Raw genomic sequence first — 23,327 nt, 5'->3', positions numbered from 1 at the left:
ACAACTTCTTAATCCAGTCATCTGTTGAGGGGCATCTCGGCTCCTTCCACAATTTAGCTATTGTGGACAATGCAGCTATGAACATTGGGGTGCATATGGCCCTTCTCTTTACTACGTCTGTATCTTTGGGGTAAACACCCAGTAGTGCAATGGCTGGGTCATAGGGTAGTTCAATTTTTAACTTTTTAAGGGACCTCCACACTGTTTTCCAGAGTGGCTGTACCAACTTGCATTCCCACCAACAATGTAGGAGGGATCCCCTTTCTCCACATCCTCTCCAACAATTGTTGTTTCTTGCCTTGTCTATCTTTGCCATTCTAACTGGCGTAAGGTGGTATCTCAGTGTGGTTTTGATTTGAATTTCCCTGATGGCTAATGATTTTGAACATTTTTTCATGTGTCTGTTAGCCATTTGTATGTCTTCATTGGAAAAGTGTCTGTTCATATCTTCTGCCCATTTTTTGATTTGTTTATTTGTTTCTTGTGTATTGAGTTTGATAAGTTCTTTGTAGATCTTGGATACCAGTCTTTTATCTGTAGTGTCATTTGCAAATATATTCTCCCATTCCATGGGCTGCCTCTTATTTTTTTTGACTGTTTCCTTGGCTGTGCAGGCTTTTGATCTTAATGAAGTCCCACAAGTTCATTTTATCTTTTGTTTCTCTTGCCTTTGGAGATGTGTCATGAAAAAGGTTACTTTGGCCGATCAGACCTTTCATTTTAAAATTTATATAGCAACAGAAACCTTATTTCAAATTGTTTCTTTTAGACAACAAGTAATCAGAAGAATACCTCTTTGTGACTCCAATCTCCATAGAGCAGTTACTGGTAATGTCGCCTTCACTCTTGCCCTGGGATTGTGCCTCCAGTAAGTATTAGCAAATAAGCTTTTTTTTTTTTTTAAACACAGGTCGTTCTGGCTTTGTATGGTAGTGTGGGACTGTAAGTGACCATTAAATCTGCAACCATGCAGAGCAATCTTAGTAAGTTGGAAAAAAAATCACAATTGTTCTGTGACTTAATTTTTTGTCAAAACATTAAGCATTCTCATATTATCAGTTATAAATGTGTAGGGAAATGAAAAAAATAGTGAAACAAATATACTTATTACACTACAATTTAAAACATTAGACATATTGAGAATTACAGTGTTTTATTTTTTGTGAAAACTGTCAAGAGTAGTTTGAGCTATCATGCTGTCTTCTTATTATATAGCATATGTTACAGAGTAAACATCTTGTCCATGCTTTGGTGAATTGCCATACATTCTAAGTTTGGGTCAGCTTCCAAAATTTTATCCTTTGTACTTTCAATATGTAAAATATCTCTGATAATTCCTTGAATGTATAAGTGTTTTGCTGGTGTCACTTCCTCTGGAACACATCCTTATACTTTGTGACACAACCACTTTGCTCATTTAAGTCGGTAAGTTTGTCTTCACTGAAATCCTCTGACTACATAGCTAGAGCCTCTCTAACAGTAGCAGAGTCAACAGTCCCACCATCAGCTATTTCTTCTATAAATGCATTCCCATTTGATTCGAATGTAGCTGGCAGTGTTATTTTTTATTTCTCTGCTGCACTTTGGTCTCTGTCAGACAATTCCTCCTTTCAGTTATTCATTTTTATAAAATGGTACATCAGTTTGTCATTGGGAAAAAAAGCAGTGCAACTATAGTCTTTGCTGTTTGTATGTAAACTGAATAACAGATGCACAGTGAGCAATCACCAAAACTTGATGCGACTGGTCACTGATCATGATGTGCAGCTGTTATTTACATAGTGATTTGTGTACAAAAGCGCCAGCAATGAGGTTTTTACTTTATGGAACTACTCACAATTAATATACTATGCCAGCTGAAACTTGAACTGTATACTTGAAAGACGGTTGTTATTTGACTCAACTGCACTAACTGAAATTCCTGCATATTGGGACCTTGCAAAGGAAGGACTGACTGTCCTCCAAATGCTTTCTCATTATAGGACTCTTCCACATACCATTCTTTCTGTCCAGAACACTATTCCCTCAGCTCTCAATGCTGGCTCCTTCTCATCCTTAGGCTTAAATACCACCTCCTGGGAGATTCCTTCCCTGACTGTACTAAGCAGTTTCTATTTTGCCTTCATTTGTTCATGATACTTACCACAGTTTTTAAATATTTATTTACATGCCCGTTTATATTACTTACTTTTACCTTCCCATTGAACTATATGATCCATGATGGCAGGGATCCTGCCTATTTTATTTATTAATATGTACCCAGTACTTATTGCAATGTCTGGGATATAGTAGGTATTCAATAAATACTTCTTAGGTAAAAGGATGAATGAATGATATTATGTCTCTGGGCAGAAGTAGAACAATTTGTATAAGAATGAATTCAGCAGATTTCTGAGAATGAATTTAGAGAAAATTGCCATCGTGGATTTTCAATATACTGATCAAACTCTGATTGCAAAAGAAAGATACCAAGAGCCCCCATAAGACAATGTTGAGGGAAAAGCAAGTATGGGCTGTGGCCCAGGCTGAACACAAGGTTTGAGTGTCATGGAGGAAAACTGACTGTGGCCTAGCGTGTTGCTAAAGCTGAAATTCCCCAGGGCTCAACTACTCTTGTAGCGTATTTACACTCCTGGGAACAACAGTTGGACATATGCGCATGAAACAAGAGCGTTATAACCTGGAATCTCAGGTACAGCAGTCTGAGTCAAGGGCAAAAACCTGAAAAACTGGAGAGAGGACCTGGTGGGACAAACTTTTGCCCATAGCACCATGAGAGCCAAATCCAAAGTACAGTCACAGTAAACTATAGCACTATTTTGGTTCCCTCTGTCCATGAGCCCCTCTTGTACAGAATAAGTTCCCAGGGTTCTTGGGGACAAAACGGGCAAAGAGGTAGATCCTGGAAATTTTTAAAATTGTATCTCAACCAGTGAAAGGGAGTCGTACTGTTCACCATTGGAAAATCATTAGAGTAGTCACCACCTTTCTCGATTCTATTCAGGAGGTGGGGCAGGAAATGTTTGCATAGGAAAAATAGCTGTTTTTCATAGATATCAAGAACTAACCAGGAAAATTTATCAGTGGAAGGAAAGCAAACACAATGGTTCAAGTTTAAGTTCCTATCCTGTTTACTGTCTCCTCATAGACCTCCCCTTGGCTCTGAAATGGAGCTGCCACACCTGTTTCCTAAGCTATTTAAAAATTCAAGAAAAGTAGAAAAGTTCCACAATTGTACCATGTTGAAATGCCTCTGCCACAGGCCCCCTTTTTTCCTGGTCTGTATCAAGCATTTCTTGCTCTCTGGTGATAAATCCATACTCAAATTAGCCAGCTCAAAGCACTGGCACAAATGGCTTCTAAGTTCTTATAGATACCCTATGCCTCAGTTGGAGGCAGACTACTCTGGTTCTGGAGCACCTGAACCAGGGCCAGAATCACTATTTTAGTGTTTCCATAAAATACTTGGTTTCCTTATACTTCAGTGTGTCTCCTTGGTAAACCAGACCTAAACCACATTATCATTCTTCAGCCAACACACAATAGGGAGGATACAATATTGGAGAAAACAATGGGAACCATGTACAGATTTTCTGTCAAAACTGTCATTGCAGTCTGGTTAAAGCCAGAGCTTTTGAAAAAGACAAGACTAGTTCCTTACATTTATTTTATCCCTTGAAAAAATAATTACAGACATTTCTCAACCCCAAATCACCAAATGCTAAGAAGTTAAGCCAAGGTAATAGTAGACCTTTGTATTAGCTTTACCCAAATATCTTTCTAGCTAGAAAATGGAAGCATATTCTGTATTGGCAGAATAAAACCTTTCATTGCAAGAGTCTGCATTTTCCAACTCTGGTAAATTATTTGGAGCACGGGAGGAGATCTGGATGTGTTCCCTTGTATAATTGTATTTTGTTGGAAGAGAAAGTGCTTGATTTGAGTAAAATGTGATCAGTCAGAAACAGACTTTGCCAGAATAGGAAAAAATTCAGTGTTAAATGGTATTTTGATCCCTGTGGAAAATTTGTGATGAAGACTTTATCTTCTGGAGGCATAAGAGGGAGTCAGTGGGCCTTATGGCTGAGATTTTTGTGTTTCTTTAACATTGCACATTGGTGCAACCTTTAAGGCATATTTTGTTGGTGTTTTTATTTTCTTTACTGAGATATTTTGGCTGTATTTTTAAAAAGGAGATTGTGCAAGGGTAGAATGGCCATCTTGATCAGTTTGAAAGGATCAAAATAATCAAAGCAGCAGAATAAAAAGGACAGTGGTTTTAATTATTCCAATTCTAGTTCTAGTTCAACTGTAACCTTGGGAAGATCATTTTCCATCACTGGCCTCAATTCTTCATCTGAAAAATTAAGAAAATCAACTCAAAATCAGTGATCCATCTTGTCTTTGTCTTCCACAACACTCGTGAAGTTTATAAACGCAAGATTTCTCATGGGCAATACTGGAGCCATCTGAATTCTCAGTGACCCGCCTTTAATTTCATCCCTTTCTTGCCATCTCAAGAAGTCATACTGCAATGCACACAAGGGAGAGTGACTTTATTTTCACAAAACCCTTGAATCTCATCCTACTGATTTGAAAAAAAAAACACTATTCCAAATTTCTTTACTCCATTAACAACAATAATAATAGTCTCTTACTAAAAATTGACCTGCAACCTTTCTCACTGTTGCCACATGCTCATAGGTGGTTTAAGTCACTGCTGTAACTGGGTGACTAGGTGGTTTCTAAGGAATCTGAGATTGTCAACCTAAAATGGTGCGACTTCCTGTCATCTGAAAATTGAAGAGGGTTAGTTTTGTGCAGATGCTATTAAAGGGCTGGAACCCTGAAACTGTTGAAAATCTGTATCTGCTGCTACTTCTTCTCAATTAAATCACTAAATTACTAAAACTAACAAACTAGAAATAGACCCAAATTTTACTGTTGGCCAAGGGACACATCATGACCTGGTTCCATGCCTGATCTCAGACCTTGTATAGTTTGCTAAAGTTATGAAATATGTTTTTAAGAAGGCATTTCCAGCTATGACGGAAGATGTGAATAATCAAAGAAGACTGTTTTCTCTCCTCTAGGCAAGATCACGGATGGCCTATAATTGCTTCATCTGTGTGTCCATGCGTGTAGAGATAGTATATGTGTGGGATGAAGGGAGCATAATGAGTTATGTAAGCCCTTAAGAGAGGTCTGGAATGAAATACCTGAAAACCAGTCATCTCCACCCCAATCCATAACCTCCACAAAATTGGGTGGCTTAGCTCAATATTCTCTGAAGAAATTTCTATTTGTGAGATGAAATTGAACTGCAATTACAAATTGGTCTTCTCTGATAAAAAAAAAAGATTTTTTTAGTGGTTTCTTGAAAAGCTATAAGTGGTTTCCCTAATAGGCAACAAATCATGGGACACTGTCTATTATCCAAACACTGCCAGGCTCTAGAGCCTTGTTTGTGAGATGAAAAGCCCATGGATTGGGTGTTTTCGGCAGTCTTGGTGTCTGATCCTATTGATTTTGGAGAAAAAAAGAAATAATAATTGACTAAAAATGATTGATTCGGGAGCCTGCATGAATGGCTTCAGCCTTACTTAAGCTGTTATTTTTATCCTGTCCATGGTGGTACGGCTGCTCACTTCAAAACTGTGCAGTCCCTGTTTTGTGGCATTGCCACACCCTAACCACACATTTCTTATTAGGCTCTAGTGTTAAGATCACGCGGTATGTTCTGTAGCACGGCCTCTCCACCTTTCCCAAGAGAGATGGGGGAAATAAAGAGCTCGAATCTCGGTGGAAGGCTGAAAATCAAAGTAAAAGTACAATACAGGCAGGGTTGACAGGGAGCTTTTCTCTGCTGTTGAGAGGTCATCAAAAGCCAGAGGTCTTACTGGAGATCAGCAATTCTGAGTTCGTCTCACTGGCAGGTAGCATAGCTAACTAAAAGAGTTGGAAAAAAAAATACCCGTGCGACATGAGATAACACCGTGTCAACATTATCCCATTTTCACGAGAGGCTTACGCTCTTAAGTTTCTAATGACATGGGTGATTCGAGGCTTTTATATTTTCAAATAGCAGGTATAGATATGGGCTGATTTAGCCGTGCTTTTGCCTCAGCCCCCATTCACTCTGAGAGATGGCTAACCAAGACTCTGTGAATTACAGTCTGGCTATTGGGTATAGACAATAGAATATTAGTAAATACCAAAGAAGCCCAAATATTTGGAAGGGGCTTTACTTGCAAGAATTGAACTTGTTATCATTATTTTAAAAATCAGTCATCACTGTAATTTTCAAAGAAGAGTATAAGTTTAAACTCCAAGCTTTGGTTACTCGTTCAGTTGATTATTTTCAGCTCAGTGATGATTCTTTGTTAAAAACTATGGAATAAAATTTCATCATACTTTTATCTGATGTAACTCAATGGGATGGAATAATAAAATAATGAACATTTGTCTGTCACTTTACAGTTTTCACACACATTATCTCACTGATTATCACTAGACTGTGACTTCATGTGTCTGGTATGAAAGACCTTCTTTACCTTCTTTGCCACTGTATCTCCAACACCTTGCATAGAGTGTGGCACAAAGTAGGTGCTCAATGAGTATTTATTAAATGTATCGTTGAACCACCTTATGATGTAAACAGAGCAGATATTACTTTTTTCCCTTTTTATAGGTGAAGCAACATTACAGAGAAGTTTAGTGACTTGCTCAAGGTCAATATAGCCAGCAAGTGGTGGTGCCAGGACTTGAATCTAGTTTAGACTCCAAAACCTGAGCTTTCCTCCACATTCTTGGGTTATGTTGTCTAACTCTAGTACTAACTGGTAAACACCATAATCTGTCTGGACTTCATTGACCTTATCTGTAAAATAAGAGAAGGCTAGTATTCTGTGGCTCTGTAGTCCCATCTAGGTCTAACACTACAGGCTTAATTTACAGTGTAATTTACAATGTCATCTGGCCTCCAAGAGTCTTCTGTTCACCAAAGAAATGGTGCTCATGGTAGAGTCCAGAGAGTCCAGAGCTGCCAGGTGGCCCCAGAGGAGAGCCACTGTCACAGGTCTCCTTCCTAACTGTGGGAGAAAACTTCAGACTAGAAGCTTCTCCCTTTAGGAAGTCAATGAGGTTGTTTGGAGGTTGGCTGTAAAGAGTCTTTGGGGAAATTCTATGTGATTGTTAACATGCAATTACCAGAAGCTTTCTGGCAACGATGTGCACATTTTATGGCCTTCCTTCCCTGGTTAACTTATTATCCCCATCCCCTTCCCCACAGACACTCCAAGCCACCTTCCACTGCACTTTAATCCTGTAAGCAGGATGTCACTTTTATAATGAATTCATTGGAAACAGCCTCCTTTCACATGCTAACAATATTTTCGGGATAGATTTCAAATGTGGATTTTACTTTAAAAAAGATCATTATCCTCATCATACCTAAGGCTCCTTTGCAGCAACTTTGTCAATATTTATCCAGTTGTTATTTGGGGTCTTTTTTTTAATAGAGAACTGATTAATCCCCACTCCCTAGAATGATAGATTATTTTCCAGCAAACCAAATACAAGCTGAAGGCCCTTTGTAAATTAGTTCTAATTTTCTTCAGCCAGTAGCCCGTTTAAAATGTACACAAACGGAAGATGTCAAGAACACTTAGTCTGTTTTATCTGCCCAAGTTAGCGCCCCCCCCAACCTGCTATGAAATCTGATTACAGATGACTGAGAAATGGAAGCCCAGCTGGAATTAGAGACCGCTGTCTCAAATAAGGGCAGAACCTGGCACTACACCCTGCAGAAAGAGGCCTTTTCAGGCTGCACTCCTCTGCAGAATAGAACTTCAGTCATCACCATGGTTTTCAAGTCAGACTCAAATCTCTGGCCATCACTTACCGAAAATTTCGAACCACGAGACTGTGACCGTTTCTAAGAGCTGCACTGTTCAACAGGATCCTCAAATTAAACAGCATCTTCTTTTGATAATGAAAAAGATGATTCTAATGCTCTTGGAAACGCCTCACCAACGTAGACAATGAGGTACACCTAAAAGCTAAGAACGATTTCGGTTGCAGTGAGAGAGCAAAGGTAAGATCACCCTTCAACTACCTTATCAAATTCCCCTGGCGAGAGATACTGCAGGGCAGGGTACAGAACACCTGAACTTTAAGCCAAGCTCCACCACTCTGTGTGTGTGTGTGTGTGTGTGTGTGTGTGTGTGTGTGTTTAGAAGGAATCCAGATTCTTTTGGTGCCCAGACTCCTCATTTTTCATAATATATTTACGCTGTCACATACTTGTATGAAATCAATTGACAAGTATTCATTGAGTGTATAATATATGCAAGGCATTGCAGTACCGGCTGCTGTGAAGATACATAGAAATAACCCTTTCAGAAAATGTGAATCATCAGTGCAAAACCCAGAGATAGACATGACATCCCTGAGTATTTCCAGAGATATTACTTTTGTAACTCTAAGTCTCAGCTTTCCCACAAAAACAAATAGAAAGAAGTGCCCTAGAGCTATTTTTTGGTGGCAAGAAGCTGGAGTGGGGATAGTGGTCTAGTAAAAAGATCTCAGTCCCGTAGCTCCCATTGCGCCTCGCATATAGTAGGTCTTCAGTAAACTAGAGGTTGCCTATTCTAGCAGGAACCCACAATCATTAGAAGTGGGGGCAGAGTACCATATGCTCCTCCTCCCCTGGTAGCCTCTCCAGGTCACTAAGGGGTCATCCAACACTTCACATTCATTCATTCATCCACAGTTTTAAATCAGATATTTTCAAAATCTATCCTGTGTCAGATATTGGACTAGGCTGGAATTTCAGTGAAGAAGCTGATCTTACTCTCACAGAGTTCACACTTCAGTAAGGGTGATAAGGTTTGTAAATAATTATCCATAATACAGACCCATAGGAGAGGTCCAGATAAAGTGCTGCCATATCATAACAAAGAGAAAGTATCTAAGCTGGGAAGGGTGGGAGGCAGGGAAAGAAGGAAAGGGGTGGGGGGCTGCCTCTTCTGATCAATTTATACAACTTTAGCAAACCCAGGTAAGCACTTGCTAGAAGTTTATGAAATGCAAAAAAAAAAGGTGTTATTTAAAAATCAATGATGGAGGGCACATATTGCATGGAGCACTGGATGTTATACGCAAACAATGAATCATGGAACATTACATCAAAAGCTAATGATGTACTGTACAGTGACTAACATAACAATAATAAAAAAAGAAAATCTAAAAAAATGAAATTAAAAAAATCAATGATGGCTACTGCAAGGGCAGGGATGGTTGTGATGTCATAATTAATATCAGCAAGGAAATAAATCTTGATGCTATTCCCTTCTATTTACAAAGAATGATGTGAAACAGAGAGGGAAAGACTGAAATGTCCAAACCTTTACTAAATCTTCTGTTCTGGAAAGAATATTCCAGGTGGAGGCAAGTGTTTGCAAGGGTACAAAGGTAAGAAGGTATAGAGTGAATGTTCCAAGTGGGAGAAGAGATGGCTGCTTTGTGGGAAAAGACTGTAAAGCATTTTTGAAGAGGCAAAAGAAGCCAGTTGTTGGATAGGTTTCAGAGAGTGAAATTGTTGCAGTGAGGCTGAGAGAAAAGAGTTCAAAGGGCATGCTAATGTAAAGCCTGTATCTTAGTTAAGTGTGCTACCTACACAAACAACTCGTGTTAGCAGTGCTGGGGGAGAAATCAAGTGTCTGCCGCGCTGTGGTTCAGAAAGGGGGCAGCACTTCTGAGATGCCAAAGCAACTGAGAAACCCTTGTAATTCTATGGAGGAAGGAGCTCAGTCCCCCAGAGGGGACTAAGAAAATGGAAACTACTCATAACCTTTAGCGAGATTGGAAGAGAGAAGCTGCACCACAAGTGGGAGGAGGTTAGAGGCAACTTCATTGAATCTCACAAGACAAGATATCCGGGTAACAAGTGGGAAAGCACCTTACAGGATTTGACATTAGTCCTCAGAATTCATCCAGAGGCTTTTACCGACCCAACACCGTGACTCCTCTAATTCCACGTCAACTGCCTCGTTAGGCTCCCTACCTCGTTCTGCAGAATAGAACTTCAGTCATCACCATGGTTTTCATTTTTGCTTACCCAGCCCTCCATTCACTCATTTTTCTCTTCCACCAACAACAGCTGTGCAGCTGTAGCAGGCTGGGTCTCTGGGCTCTGTGAGATAGAATGATAGACAGGAATGATGCGTACTTTCCCATATGGAAAGGGAGTCAACCATTTGGAATGACTCCAGAGGACAAATTTGTCTCTGTTCCCTGACCCCAGGCATTCTAACCAAGGGGGAGGGGCTTGTTCTCTGCTTCCTTGCATCAGGCACCATGGGACCTCCAGCTTGGCTTGCTCTTCATCCAGCTTCCATCATTGGGGGCTGGGGTAGGGATTAGGTGAGGTTCCTGGAGGAGGTGGCAATGATCTCTGATGACTTGGGAAGAATTATGGAGTTGTCAAAACTGGAGGAAGCTACAAAGGATATTACAGCAAAGAAAGGAATCTGTGAGTAGACCCAGAGGAAGGACTAAATAGGGTGTGTGGGGTAACAACAACTTTCACAGTGATGAATCCACCTCCTCATTGACCATTTAAATAAAGCCCCACTACCACCCAGGAAATAATGAAAAACATAAAACCATGTCCTGTTTGTATCCCATTTGCAGTGTCTAAGAGCCCCATGTAACTGCCGCTTCTTAATGAGAGCACCCACAGCTGTCTGCCTGAAGACACTCCCTCGCCCCTGTGTGGCAACCATGAGGCATATTTTACACAATCCCCTAAAGGGCCCTGGTGGGACTGAGCATTGATTATCCACAGGAATAACCTGCTCATCAGTGTACCCTGTATTGGCTGCCATCCCTTCCTTGTCTCCCTTCCCTTGTTCCCCTACCAGTGCTTCCTGGGATCATCTTCCGAATAAATCACTTGACCTCAAATTCCTTTCTCAATATCTGCTTCTATAGGAACTCAGTATTTGCCCAGATCTACCTTCTCAACAATTTTTCAATGCTGTTTTGTGTTCTATTTCTGCAGACCCTCTTATCTCTTATTTGGTACCTGGGCTTTCAGTGTTAACATCCTTGTTCCCCACACCATATGGAGCCCTCACTCTCAGATCGAGCCCTGGTTACCTTGAAACTGGTAGTGTGCTAGTAGATGTTTAATAACCAGCTCTCAAAAAAAGAAGAAGAAAAGAAAAGAAAAAAAGCTTTGATCTGTGGCATTGACTGATTTGTGTGGTGTAAATGCTCCCACCACGACCAGATTCAGGCTACCAAAGTGACATCACTGAACATGGAAGAGAGGTGTAAGATTGGCTCTTGCAAGCCATTGTGAGCACACCACTACCTGTGACTCCCACCCAGAAAGGAGAATCCTCTCTAGGTTTGGAAAGGAATATTGGAGCCAGATTGTTGAGGGCCTTGAAAGCCAGATTATGAGGTTAAGAAATTAATCTGTAGTCAAAGGAAGATTACTAAAGTTTTAGAGCTGGGGCAGACAGGTGGACATATGTTATTATCTGCATTGTATTTTGAAAATATCAATCCAACAGCTTTGTGTAAGAAGTATCGTGGACAGAAAATTGAGGCAAAGAGACAAAGGTTATTGTGCTATAACAAGGACATGAGCGCATACTGGGGATGTGGAAATAGAAAACAGGATGGATGCAAGAGAGATTTAGCGATTAGATCCACCTATCAGAACAATTGATAGGATATTGACAGAAGGGAGATGATAAAGTTAATGAGACTCCAGAATTTCAAGTTTATCCTGTCACTTGACATTTGAGTCTAAAATTCCAAATGGCCAAATGTTACCATTGAGGATATAAAGAATGTTAGTTTCTTGACATTTAAAGCTTATAAGCATCATGTATGAACTTGCAATATTCCTTTGAAATTGCTTACTGTTTCCCTTGTGAAGTCCAGGCATTGAAGGGGGAATCAATGTGATGTAAAGAATTGTGGGAAGGATGCTTGAAGATCAAACGTGACCTCTGGCTGGGTTGCTAACAGATAGTGAATTTGGCCAAATCACTTGGTTCCCTTAAGACCCTCAGAGTCCTCACCTATCTAAATAAAGGTTTTACAAAATGAGCTATTACACTACTTGAGAAACTTTAACATGCAACCAAACACGAGGTACAGTGTCTAAGAGCCTTGGCATAGCTATCGCCAAAGATCTATTGCAAATTTCAGCCCTGCACAAATAAGACATATGGCTGTTACCGCAGTGAGAAACTGTTTATTTCAGTGTTACTAATTACATAAATACTTTTTATAGCTGGTTGTCTGGAATCTTTAGGATCCTAAGAAACATAAAGCATTTGCGTGCAGTACACACTTTAGTTACAAGCTCTGTGGGATTGTTTCTGGTACTCTAATTTATGCTAGATAAGAACAAAAAAAATCGTGTATCCCTATCTGAGACCAGAAGCCATCCCAAGACCATGAGGAGAAGCAAGACCAGAAGCCATCCTGTGACCATAAGAAGAAGCAGCCTTAGAATGAAGTTGTGGTTTCCCAGAGTGCAGGAAGGAAGGAATCTTTATCATTTATGACATCATTGAGTTGCAAAATCAACCAACTGCATGAACCTCCCTACCACTAGACACCTTGTTATATAAAATAATAAATGTCCTTTTTGTTGAAGTCACTTTGGATTGAGGTTTTTGTCATAACCAAATGCATGCTAACTAATACGTGATTTGACTTAGGTTTTTAAAGGTTTATTTCTCATATAACAACAAGGAAATAATAATGTCCTTCAAAGGTGTGGGTTCTAGTTCAGAACCTATCATTTATATATTGAATGACCTCGGGCAAGTCAGTTTCCTTATCAGCAAACAAAAACAATACTCTTTTTCTCTTCTTTTTTTGAAAAAGATTTATTTATTTTAGAGAGAGAGAGCATGCGAGAACATGAACAGGAGGGCAGAGGGAGAGGGAGAGAGAATCTCAAGCAGACTCTGCTCTGAGCGGGAAGCCCCATGTAGAGCTCAATCTCATGACCCTGAGGTCACCAAGGTGCTGCACCCTGAGCAGAAACCAAGAGTCCGATGCTTAACCAACTGTGCCACCCAGGCGCCCCATCTTCATTTTTAAAAATTTTGATTAAATGAATATACTTAATATGTTGTGTAATTTAAAAATTTTTTGATTAGCATACAGTAAACTTAACTTTCTCTCTCTCTCTCTCTCTCTCTCTTTTTTTTTTTTTTTTTGGTGCAGAGCTATGAGTGTAACCACTACCACAATCAGACATGCAACAGTTACATCTCCCCCCAGAGTTCCCCTTTCAATTCTTTTGTAGTCATGCCCTCCTCTCACACTGATCTTTTCTCTCTCTCCTATGCTTTTCCCATTTACAGAATGTAACATAAATGGAATCATACAGAATGTAATCTTCTGACATTAGCTTCTTCCATTAGCTTCTTCCAGTAGTACCTTTGAGATTCATTGTATTACTGTGTTTATCACTAGTTTGTTCCTTTTTATTGCTGAATAGTATTCCTCTGTGTGTGTGTGTGTGTGTGTGTGTGTGTGTGTGTGTGATAATTTGTTTATTCATTCCCTATTAAAGGACTTTGGGTTTTTTCCTGGTTTTAGAACTTATAAATAGAGCTGTCACAAACATTTGTATATAGGTTTTTGTGTGAATAAGTTTGATTTCTCTAGGGTAAATATTTAGGAGTAGAGTGGCTGGATTATGTGGTAGGTATACATTTAACTTTTGAAGAAACTGCCAAAATATTTTCCAGAGTGGCTATACCATTTTGCAGTTTCCCTAGTAATGCATGAGAGCTCCAATTGCTCTGTGTCCTTGCTAGCACTGGTATTGTCAGTATTTTTCATTGTTGCCATCCAGATAGGTATGTAGTAGTTTCTAATTGAGGTTTTAGTCTGCATCTCCCTAAAAGCTAATGATGTTGAGCATCTTTCCATGTGCTTATTTGCCATCCATATATCTTCTTTGGTGAAGTGTCTGTCAAATCTTTTGCCTACTTTATTTTTTTCCCAGTTTTATCGAGAAATAATTGACATACATCACTGCATATGTTTAAGGCATACAGCATGATGGTTTGATTCACGTATGTTGATAAGTGATCATCACAATAGGTTCAGCTAACATCCATCTTCTCATATACACACAATAAAAAGAATAGAAAATGAGGGAAAATTTTTCTCTTTGTGATGAGAACAACTGCTTTCCTACATTTCATACAACATGCCTACTTAATTTTTTAATTGAGTCATTAGTTTTCTTACTGTTTAGTTTTGAGAATTCTTTATTATTTCTTGATACAAGATCTTTATTGGATATGCGATTTGCAAATATTTTCTTCCAGTCGGCAGTTTGTCTATTCATTCTCTTGATAGTGTCTTTTGCAGAACAAATTTTTAAATGTTGATCAAGTTCAACTTACCATTTTTTCTTTTTATGGACTATGCTGTCAATGCTGTATCCATGAGCTCTTTGCCTAAGCCAAGGTCACAAAGATTTTCTCTTATGTCTTCTGAAAGTTTTGTAACCTTACAAATTACCTTTAGATATATGATCCATTCCGAGTTAAGTTTTGTCTGAGGTATGAAGTTTAGGTTGAGGGTTTGGAGGGGTGGGCATATAGGAATCCGTTTTCCCTTTCCTTAAAAGCCCTCTATGTCCTAGGTCATATCCAATTTGCTGAAGAATCCAAAAAATCCTTTTATGTTAATGTCCCTGGAATGCTTTGTGAACTGTAAGGCTGTGTCCTATTGTAAGAACGTATTTTTATGCGGCTTCGATATGCATGGGAATTGACAATAGAAAATAAATTAGAATTATGATGGTGAAATAAATCACCCATCAGCTGGCTGCGGTTTTTCTCTCTCATTTATATATATACCCACAGAGCTCCTGCTTTACAGAGAATTTGAAAATTAGTTTTTAATTAACAGAGAGTAATAGGACTTTGTCAAAATATTGATTCAGGGGTGTTTTCTTGCTGCATCACTGCTAAGTATTTGTTCAAACATGCAGGCCCTAGGGGAAATTGTGAAATCAGTGAAGATTATCTCTGATCCCCTCTCCACCTCTTTTCCCACCATATCCTTTCAACTGAGGCATGTGAAGAAGGTAGACAAGAGTCCTACATGAAAACCCAAATTCTGAACCAGAGCATGAAAAGCTGATTATCAAATTCAAGTGTAATCTCCTTTTTCTCTCGTCATAAAATCACATTTCCATTGAAGTCACTCTTCTGTTAATCATTTACTCTGGCAGTTGGTGATTTTAAGCAGGACTTCAAATTTTTCAAAGCTTAGATAAGGAAAGAAATCTCAAGTTTTCCTACCTGGTGTTCCTTGTTTTGTGATCTGGTAAATTCTGCCCTTAGAGGGCAATATTAGGAAATGCACGCACAATTTATGAGGTAGGAAAAGAGCAAATAAATATGGTTAATGATCCAACCTTAGTGTCAGAGGCAGATGAGATGCAAAAGGTGAGGTTATCTTTTATGGGTGCCCTTTTATTTGCTTAAGCTCTCGCCCAGAATCCTAGAGCCGTCTCTTTCCCAATAGGCTGATTCCGATTCCTCCCCTCAGAAGCACAGAGGTCAATCTGTGCATAAAGGAGATTTATTAGCAGACCAAAGGCTATCAGGCATTAAGCAAACAGGGAAATCACAGAGATTCAAAGTCCACCAAGGGCCTGAACAATCATACCTGATGCTCCCTAGGACGGCCAGATACTTCTAGAGTTTGAGTGATGTGGGGGCCCTGTGATGCTATTGGCATTGCTTCCTGTTGCCCAGCACTTGGTCTAGAAGCACTGTCCCAAAAGTAATTTCCATGGCAATATTCTCACCTTGAGCCCAGGGCACATTTCCTGGATGTCCTCAAAAATCACTGTTTTGTGAATGCCTTCCCCACCCTCTTCTGGCTCTTGATGAAATCCTCTTTGTGGTTGGTGCCTCTCTCCAGATACTACCTGTGAAGTCCTCTTTATCTGCTCGTGACTGTTTCATTTGACCACATCTTCTAAGTAATTGTTTTATTTGACCATATCTTCTAAGCTCTGCCCTCACCTTAAGTGACTAGCTAAACAATAGCCTTCTTTTTTTAAGGCTGCACTACTGGTAACAATTTTGTGGTCTATAAAGATGGGACCTAACCAGGGTCCAGAAGATAAACTATGAGAATGTTGTCTCTAAAGTGACAAAGAAACAAGCCTTTTTCCTGGAGCTTTGTTGACTATTTGGAGTCTGGGACAGGGGATTAGGCACTCACCATGACCCATTCCACCCTCCAGGATTCTTCAACTGGAATTCAACATCCTTTCTTCCAAAGAACCAAGGAGTTCATGGATTCCCAGCTTATCCTCTATAGTTCCCCAGTGTATTACCATTAAAGAATAATCTTAATCATCTGGGAAGCCGTACAAAGAGAATTAATTCAGAGATTTCAAAGTCAGTTACGGTTGAAGAGCTATTTATTGCGAGCAAATTCCTCAGCCTCTCTAAACCTGTTTTGTCCTCTGTTAACTGGTGGTACTGTCTCATGATTTTGTTGTGAAGACAAAATGTGATACTCTGTATCGTACTGCAGTAGTCTACCCAGCTCAGTGTTGAACAAATGTTAGCTTTTAGTAGTTACTGGCATCAGAACATACGGTGAGAGGCCCCACACCCTACCCCAGTTGTTGGTTTATTATAGTCACTTTCCTAGAAATAGAAGAGAGGTGCACCTTGCTTTTTTTTTTCCACCATTGTCCTCTAAACTAATCAAAAATAAGAAAGAAATAAAACCAGTGTTTCTCAGTGAGGACCTATGATGTGTTTTCTTCTCTCTTTTCCTTTTCTCCCTCAATGATGGGAAAACCAGGGACTTTGTTCTCCCTCAGTACTTCAACTAACTTTTCATGTTTCTAATCTTTTACTGCCTCATGATATTTTCCTTCTGTAACCCTGCCATGCTAATCAACATATCCCATTTGAGATGGAAATAAGATAAAGTAATTAATGATTAAGTGCTTTGAAAATACAAAGGACTCTGTAAATGCCAACAGCCAGCATTGCTTTCCTGTATAATGAAACAGTGTAATAAAAAAAATCATAAAATCTTTTTGCTACCCCAGCGACTACTCTTTTTGCCAGTTAAAATGTATAATTATTGCCTGTTTGTTCAAAGCAAGGAGGGACATGAAAACAATCCAGTCGATTTTCTAAAGTAAGTGTCCCTAATCAATTGAACACAAAAAGTCTGGAGACATCAGCAATACATTTTGCAAAGTTCATATGAGAATAACACATCATGATCACCTTTAGTTTCCAACGATATGATTGACTCTTCCCCCACCCACAAGCTCTTCTTCTGCAATGAATGTGCTGTTCACATCTCATGTCTTGTGTGAGTTAGTTTATATCAATGCCAGGTGTTTTATTTTATTTTATTTATTTATTTGAGAGAGAGAGAAAGAGAGAGAGAACAAGAAGGGTGGAGGGGCAGAGGGAGAGGGAGAAGCAGACTCCCCATTGAGCAGGGAGCCCGATGTGGGGCTCGATCCCAGGACCCTGGGATCATGACCTGAGCTGAAGGCAGACGCTTAACCGACGGAACCACCCAGGCGCCCACTACCAGGTGTTTTTGTGCATCATGCGTCATAACAGCAGGACACTGGACACAGAGGATAAATAATCCAGGTAACCTTAGGTTAGGTAGGGGGCAAAGATTAAATGCATTATTGAGTTTAGAAGAAACTGTTTGATCAACTTAAAGTGAAAGCTATTTGCTAGTTTTCCTATTGTAATTCCAAATGGGACAACATTTTGAAGTTGCTAGGTGTAACTGCCATACCTGGAAGGCCACCTATTTCTTTGTGTTTGGGGAAGCCTGGGAACTTCAGTATGATTCTACAAATGACTAAGACATAGTGAAGGATCCAAAGAATTGGGTTTCCGTTAGAGGCTCTGGACATATTCCACAAACCAGGATTCAGGGTTGTTTTGGAACCCAACTCATATAAAAGTGTTTAACAATTTTGAAATTGATCATAATTTTCAGAACATTCTGTGCTATTTTTTTCTTTTTCATCCCAATACTACCCTTTCACTTAACAAAGTAATATTGGCACCTGACACTCTTCCTTAACTCTATTAAGTAAATATAATTAAAAGTTATTTACGTTCAATTATTTGCTTATCTGCTTCTTTGTGCTTTCTCTTTTCATCAATACCAATTTTAGCTTCATTTAATCAAAGTGGTAAAATAATTAGATAGATAAGAGATTTGAAGTAAAACTGATGTATGAACCTTGATAAGACCATAAGGTCTCCTGGAATATGAACTTCCTTTATCACTGTTCTCCCTAAGGTTCACCTTGATTTTTATACGCCTCTTAACTTGGATGGGGGATATGGGGAAGCTATTAAAATCAACATGAAACGTCAAAAGGCAAGTAAGGTTAGAATGCTTCAATATTTAATGTCATAGGAGGAATTCCAGAAATATTATGACTTGCTGATATATGTAGAAGTTTCATAGACAATGAGAAAGTGGGTCAAACTGACCATTTAGAACTACTCATCAGAAAAAAGGAAAGATTTTAAGCTGTGCATTTATTAAACATTTAACGTAAGCATAGTATCTTCCTTACTAGATTCTTGAGAGGTCTGAGATCATGGAATGTACAGTGACGTTCTCAAAGTCAGGTAAAGGAGGGAAAAAGAGAGAAAAAGCAAGTGAGAGAACGGGAAATAGAAAAACAGCTTCTCGACTGCTAAGGAAAGCTCTTTCCATTACTGACTGACAGAAAAGGAGGGGTCTTATCTGCCCAGCATGCGAAACCCCCTCTAGTTCTCATTGTGCGAATCTTAGTGTTGAGTCTTAGTGTAAAACTTCCCTCCCTCCTCCACCCCCTGCAAAGCCAGGTCATGGACACATAACCCAGCAGACATTCTCACCTGGGGCTTTGAATCTTGAAGGACTAAAGAAAAAGAGCCAGGGAGATGAGATTTACAATGCTATAATCTACCAGCCGTTCTGGCTGTGTCCTATGGCTAACACTCTCTTGCCACAGTGACTAGGCCCAGTGGTGGCTGTGAACTATAATGAAGTCAGCAGCAACATCCTCCCCCAATCTCTGGCTGCCTCACCTCCCTAATTTCCCCCTTTGCCCAAGCATTCCTCTCCAGATCCTCTGTTAATTCTATGGATTCCCTGATGATTTCCTACTAATCCTCTTCTGCACTCCCCTGCAAGAACTCTGTCTGATTCAGGAATTGGTACCACAAAGTAAGCTGCAGGCAACTGCCCCTCAGGGAAAAGTGATAAAATCAGGGTTGGTTGACAGACATTAAAACCTCCCCTTAGAAATACAGCGCAAAACGTCCGATTAAACAATTGCTTATGGTCACTTGGAATGCTGGTTGAGAGTACAATTTAAGGAGAAGCATGTGAAGGGTATGAAGAGTACAGTGACAGCCAATGAGGTAGCTTCTTCTTATAATGAGTAGCATAATGGTGAAAAAAGTCATCTGCCTCAGCAGATCTGAGCTGGTCAAAGATAAACTCAGACTTTGGTTTGATCCTGTGTGTTGATGAGTTACAATATCAGGAGTATTCACAGCCCTGGTTTCAGAGGTGCATATCGTGGCATTATCTGGATTAGACTGAAAACTGGAAAATTCACATGGAAATATATTAGAAGATTTAGAGAACCCTAAGCATGCTGAACCCATCATTCTCACTGACTCTCCCTTGCCAGCTCAAGAAATCTCTCCTACCTTGTCTAATGACCCTGTTCTTCCCTTGATTGAATATACTTTTGTAAGATGAAGGCAGTTCTCCTCATCCTCCCCCACCAATTCCCAAGATTGTCAGATCTCACCATAATTCTGGGAGGGGATTGTCAATGATAAAGTCAGAAGCCAAGGAGGGCAAAGAACTCCTGGATTTCTAGTTTATATTGAAAAAAACTCTGGAAATTGTGTATGAGAATAGAGTAAAAGGATGCTTGATCAAGGATGAGAGATGTAATTTTGGGTTGGTCTGGATTCAACAGTTCAAGATTCATTGTAGATTGGGTAGCTATATTGAGTCCAAGGAGTAAAGAAGGGAAATGCTCCCAGTGGGCAAAACTTCAAATAGAGTACCTTGACTGGCATTTAACTTGCAGGGAGAGAAGCCCTGAGGCATGGATCTATAGGAATTCATAAGCAGTTGTTAATGGTTTGGCCAGATGATTAGGGACATGGAAGGGGCAAGATTAAAGACTGGACACAAGTGTTCCCTATATGAATAGCAGCTGAAAAACACCAACATTGTATTGATAGAAATATATGTTCAATGTAGTTTAGGTATTAACAGCCCAAGAGGTTTAGGTGTTCTATCAGGAAAACACTGATTAGGGCATTTTATATACATTTTTATGGGTGGGCTAATATATACATTTTTCTGGCTGCATAGCATTTGAACCCCCAATCAGATTTAAAAATCTTATTCCTGCTCTCTTATGTAAAGATTTAGAGACATAAAGGGAACTTCCTAAGATTGGGAAATGGGGGAAGGAAGCAAATGAAAGAGAGAGAGAGAGCAAGCAAGCAGAGAACTGGAAATAAAAACCAAATCTCTCTACTCTTGCTGATAGTCTTACTGTTGCAGATTAATAAAGGCTATCTAGGACGTCATTTGTTAATGGAGATTTGTCTTTTTTTAAGATGAGACAGAATTGTCTTGTTTTTGAGTTCTTTCCATATTTCTAGAAATCCCCAAATGTGTGAGTTTTGAAAGAAGGCAGCAGCCCAGTTCCCATTAAAGAAGCCAAAGGAAGCAATATTCCCTGTCTTCTCTGCCCTTGGCAAAGAGGGTGAACTAGTAGATGAACTAGCCCAGGCCAATTGGATGCTTCCACCCAGGACATTCTCGAGAATGTGGCCAAAAGACGAAGTGTCGGACAATGAGATTAGAAGCGTGGTGGAAGCAGTGGCATTGTCTAGCAGTGGTGTCCTAGACAGATTGCTCCTGCTGGGTAGCTTTCCTTGATCTATGCCTTTTTCTTTTACTAGCCCCATTCCCCAATCTTCCCACTGATTCTCTGCATTAGTTGATAGCCTCGAGTGCTAGATATCTACCCAGGAAAGTTGATTTGCATGGGCTACATCAATGAGCTCCCGTGTCTTCTAGCTTCTGCTTGGATTTGGTCATTGGAACCTCAGCTGGAGAGTAGAGAGAGAGAGTAGAGTGACATCAAAAGATTTATCCGTATAGTTTCTCAAGAGGTCACCTTGGGTTCCTCAACAGAAATTCACTGTTCCTCCCAAAGTGGCCTACTCTGCACAACTCTCTCTCCTTCCAAGTTCTAATAAGCTCACCATCTCTTCATCTTTTGGGGTCAAAGCAATCAGCCCTGGGTCCTTGCACCATGCCTTGTGCTGGCCCCAACCCACTTCCAACCCTTTGAAATTAGTTCCTTTGTAAATAAACCCTTCTCCAATTATCCTAATAAGAGGGTGTCATCTGTTTGTCAGAAACCTGACTGATATGCCATCATTTCCTGGTTAACTTTGTGTCAAAGAAACCCAACAGACTTAGCATTCTGACAGGAGGATAAAGAAGGAGCAAAAGACCAGAGTTGGGGTCAAAGGTGAAATTTTCAGTGAATGGTAATAAATGAGACTGAATGTAGCCAAGGGACTCTGTTAGGAAAAAGTCACCCATGGAAAGCCATAGATAAAAATAGCTCAAAATCCACTCAGAGTCTTCAAACCTGACCCCCAATCAAAAAGGGCAATGGCTAACAGTTGATGTAAAAGGAAGCTTCTGTTCATAGACATACAATTGCTGAACAGTCAGGCCATTCATTTTTAAGTGTCTGGACAGTCATTAAGTCCTCCCTCTCTCTCGCCCAAGTCCTATGGTGTTTTACACAAAGGAAAAGGCACATAGGTTTTTCCACATGTCTCCTCTACAGTTTTCTTCGCTGTCAGAGAGACACAGCTGCACCATGTTTGGAACGATGCAGCATGAAAAAGCTATTAATCTAGCTCCATCTAGATGCACCAAGCCTAACTGCAGGGCTGCCTCCGGCTTCATTCTAAGAGTATGTACAAAGTAATGAAATTCTAAAAACACAGACCATGAAACAAACACTGGGAATTAAAGTTATGGGAGAAAGTATAAACAATATGTGAAGAGCTTACTGGAAGCCAGGCACCACAGATTTTGTACACAGAATCTCATTTAAACCATACAGTCTTGCCAATTAGTAGCTATTCTCCTGATTTAACAGGTGAAGAATCAGAGGCAAGGAGTAGGCAACTTTCCGAGATGACTCACTTAAGAAGTGGTAAAGCCACAATTCAAAGCCATGCTATTCCAAGCTTATTTTTGAAATTGAGGCCCGTGTTCCCCAGGAGATGCTCAAGACAATCCATTTTGGTGGAGCAAAGCAAATGTTAGAACTTTTAGTTATTTTGATTTTATCAGATTATCTGAAACCTTTTCATGTATGTTTTATAATATACGTAATATAGTCTTACAGTAGTACATGCAGACAAATATGTCAGTGCACATGTATTGCTTCTACTGGGTAGTTTTCCTCGATTCTTTGTCTTTACTTTTTTTGGAGATTCATCCCTCAAACTACTCACGGATTCTGCACACCAGCTGATAGCTTCAAGTACTAGGTGTATACCCAGGAAAACTGATTTGTGTGGGCCACATTAAGGAGCTTGTGTATCTTCTGACTTCTTGTTGGTTATAAGTGATGTGCGATCCAAAAAATTTGAAGACCACTGTTCTGCGCTCTTTTAAAAGGCGGTATAGTCAGATAGACTGGATTTTAAACTAGAGGCCATAGAGAGAGACACAGAAGGGCACTATATTATTCTTAAAGGAAGTATTCAACAAGTGGATATGACAATTATAAATATATATGCCCCCAACAGGGGAGCAGCAAGATACACAAGCCAACTCTTAACCAAAATAAAGAGACATATAGATAAGAACACAGTAATAGTAGGGGACCTCAACACCCCACTATCAGAAATAGACAGAACACCCTGGCAAAAACTAAGCAAAGAATCAAAGGCTTTGAATGCCATACTCGACGAGTTGGACCTCATAGATATATANTAGATATATATAGAACACTACACCCCAGAACCAAAGAATACTCATTCTATTCTAATGCCCATGGAACATTCTCAAGAATAGATCATGTCCTGGGACACACAACAGGTCTCAACTGATGCCAAAAGATTGAAATTATCCCATGCATATTCTCAGACCACAACGCTCTGAAATTGGAACTCAACCAC

At 39.7% G+C, this 23,327-nt stretch overlaps 1 protein-coding gene across 1 annotated transcript in view; it reads right to left on the bottom strand.

Annotated features, from left to right (window-relative positions):
• The window catches only part of OTC (ornithine carbamoyltransferase), a 62,329-nt gene extending 54,199 nt beyond the window's left edge, over nt 1–8,130 (bottom strand). Inside the window, exon 1 of the mRNA XM_002913474.4 lies at nt 7,904–8,130. Within this exon, the coding sequence (XP_002913520.1) occupies nt 7,904–7,980 (77 nt within the window). The 5' untranslated portion in view covers nt 7,981–8,130. The remainder of the gene's footprint in view (nt 1–7,903) is intronic.
• Nucleotides 8,131–23,327: the final 15,197 nt, after the last annotated feature.

Source organism: Ailuropoda melanoleuca, chromosome X (genome assembly GCF_002007445.2).
Source record: "Ailuropoda melanoleuca isolate Jingjing chromosome X, ASM200744v2, whole genome shotgun sequence".
Classification (NCBI taxonomy): Eukaryota; Metazoa; Chordata; class Mammalia; order Carnivora; family Ursidae; genus Ailuropoda; species Ailuropoda melanoleuca.
Note: the sequence above shows the minus strand (reverse complement) of the source record. Positions and strands in the feature narration are given on the sequence as shown.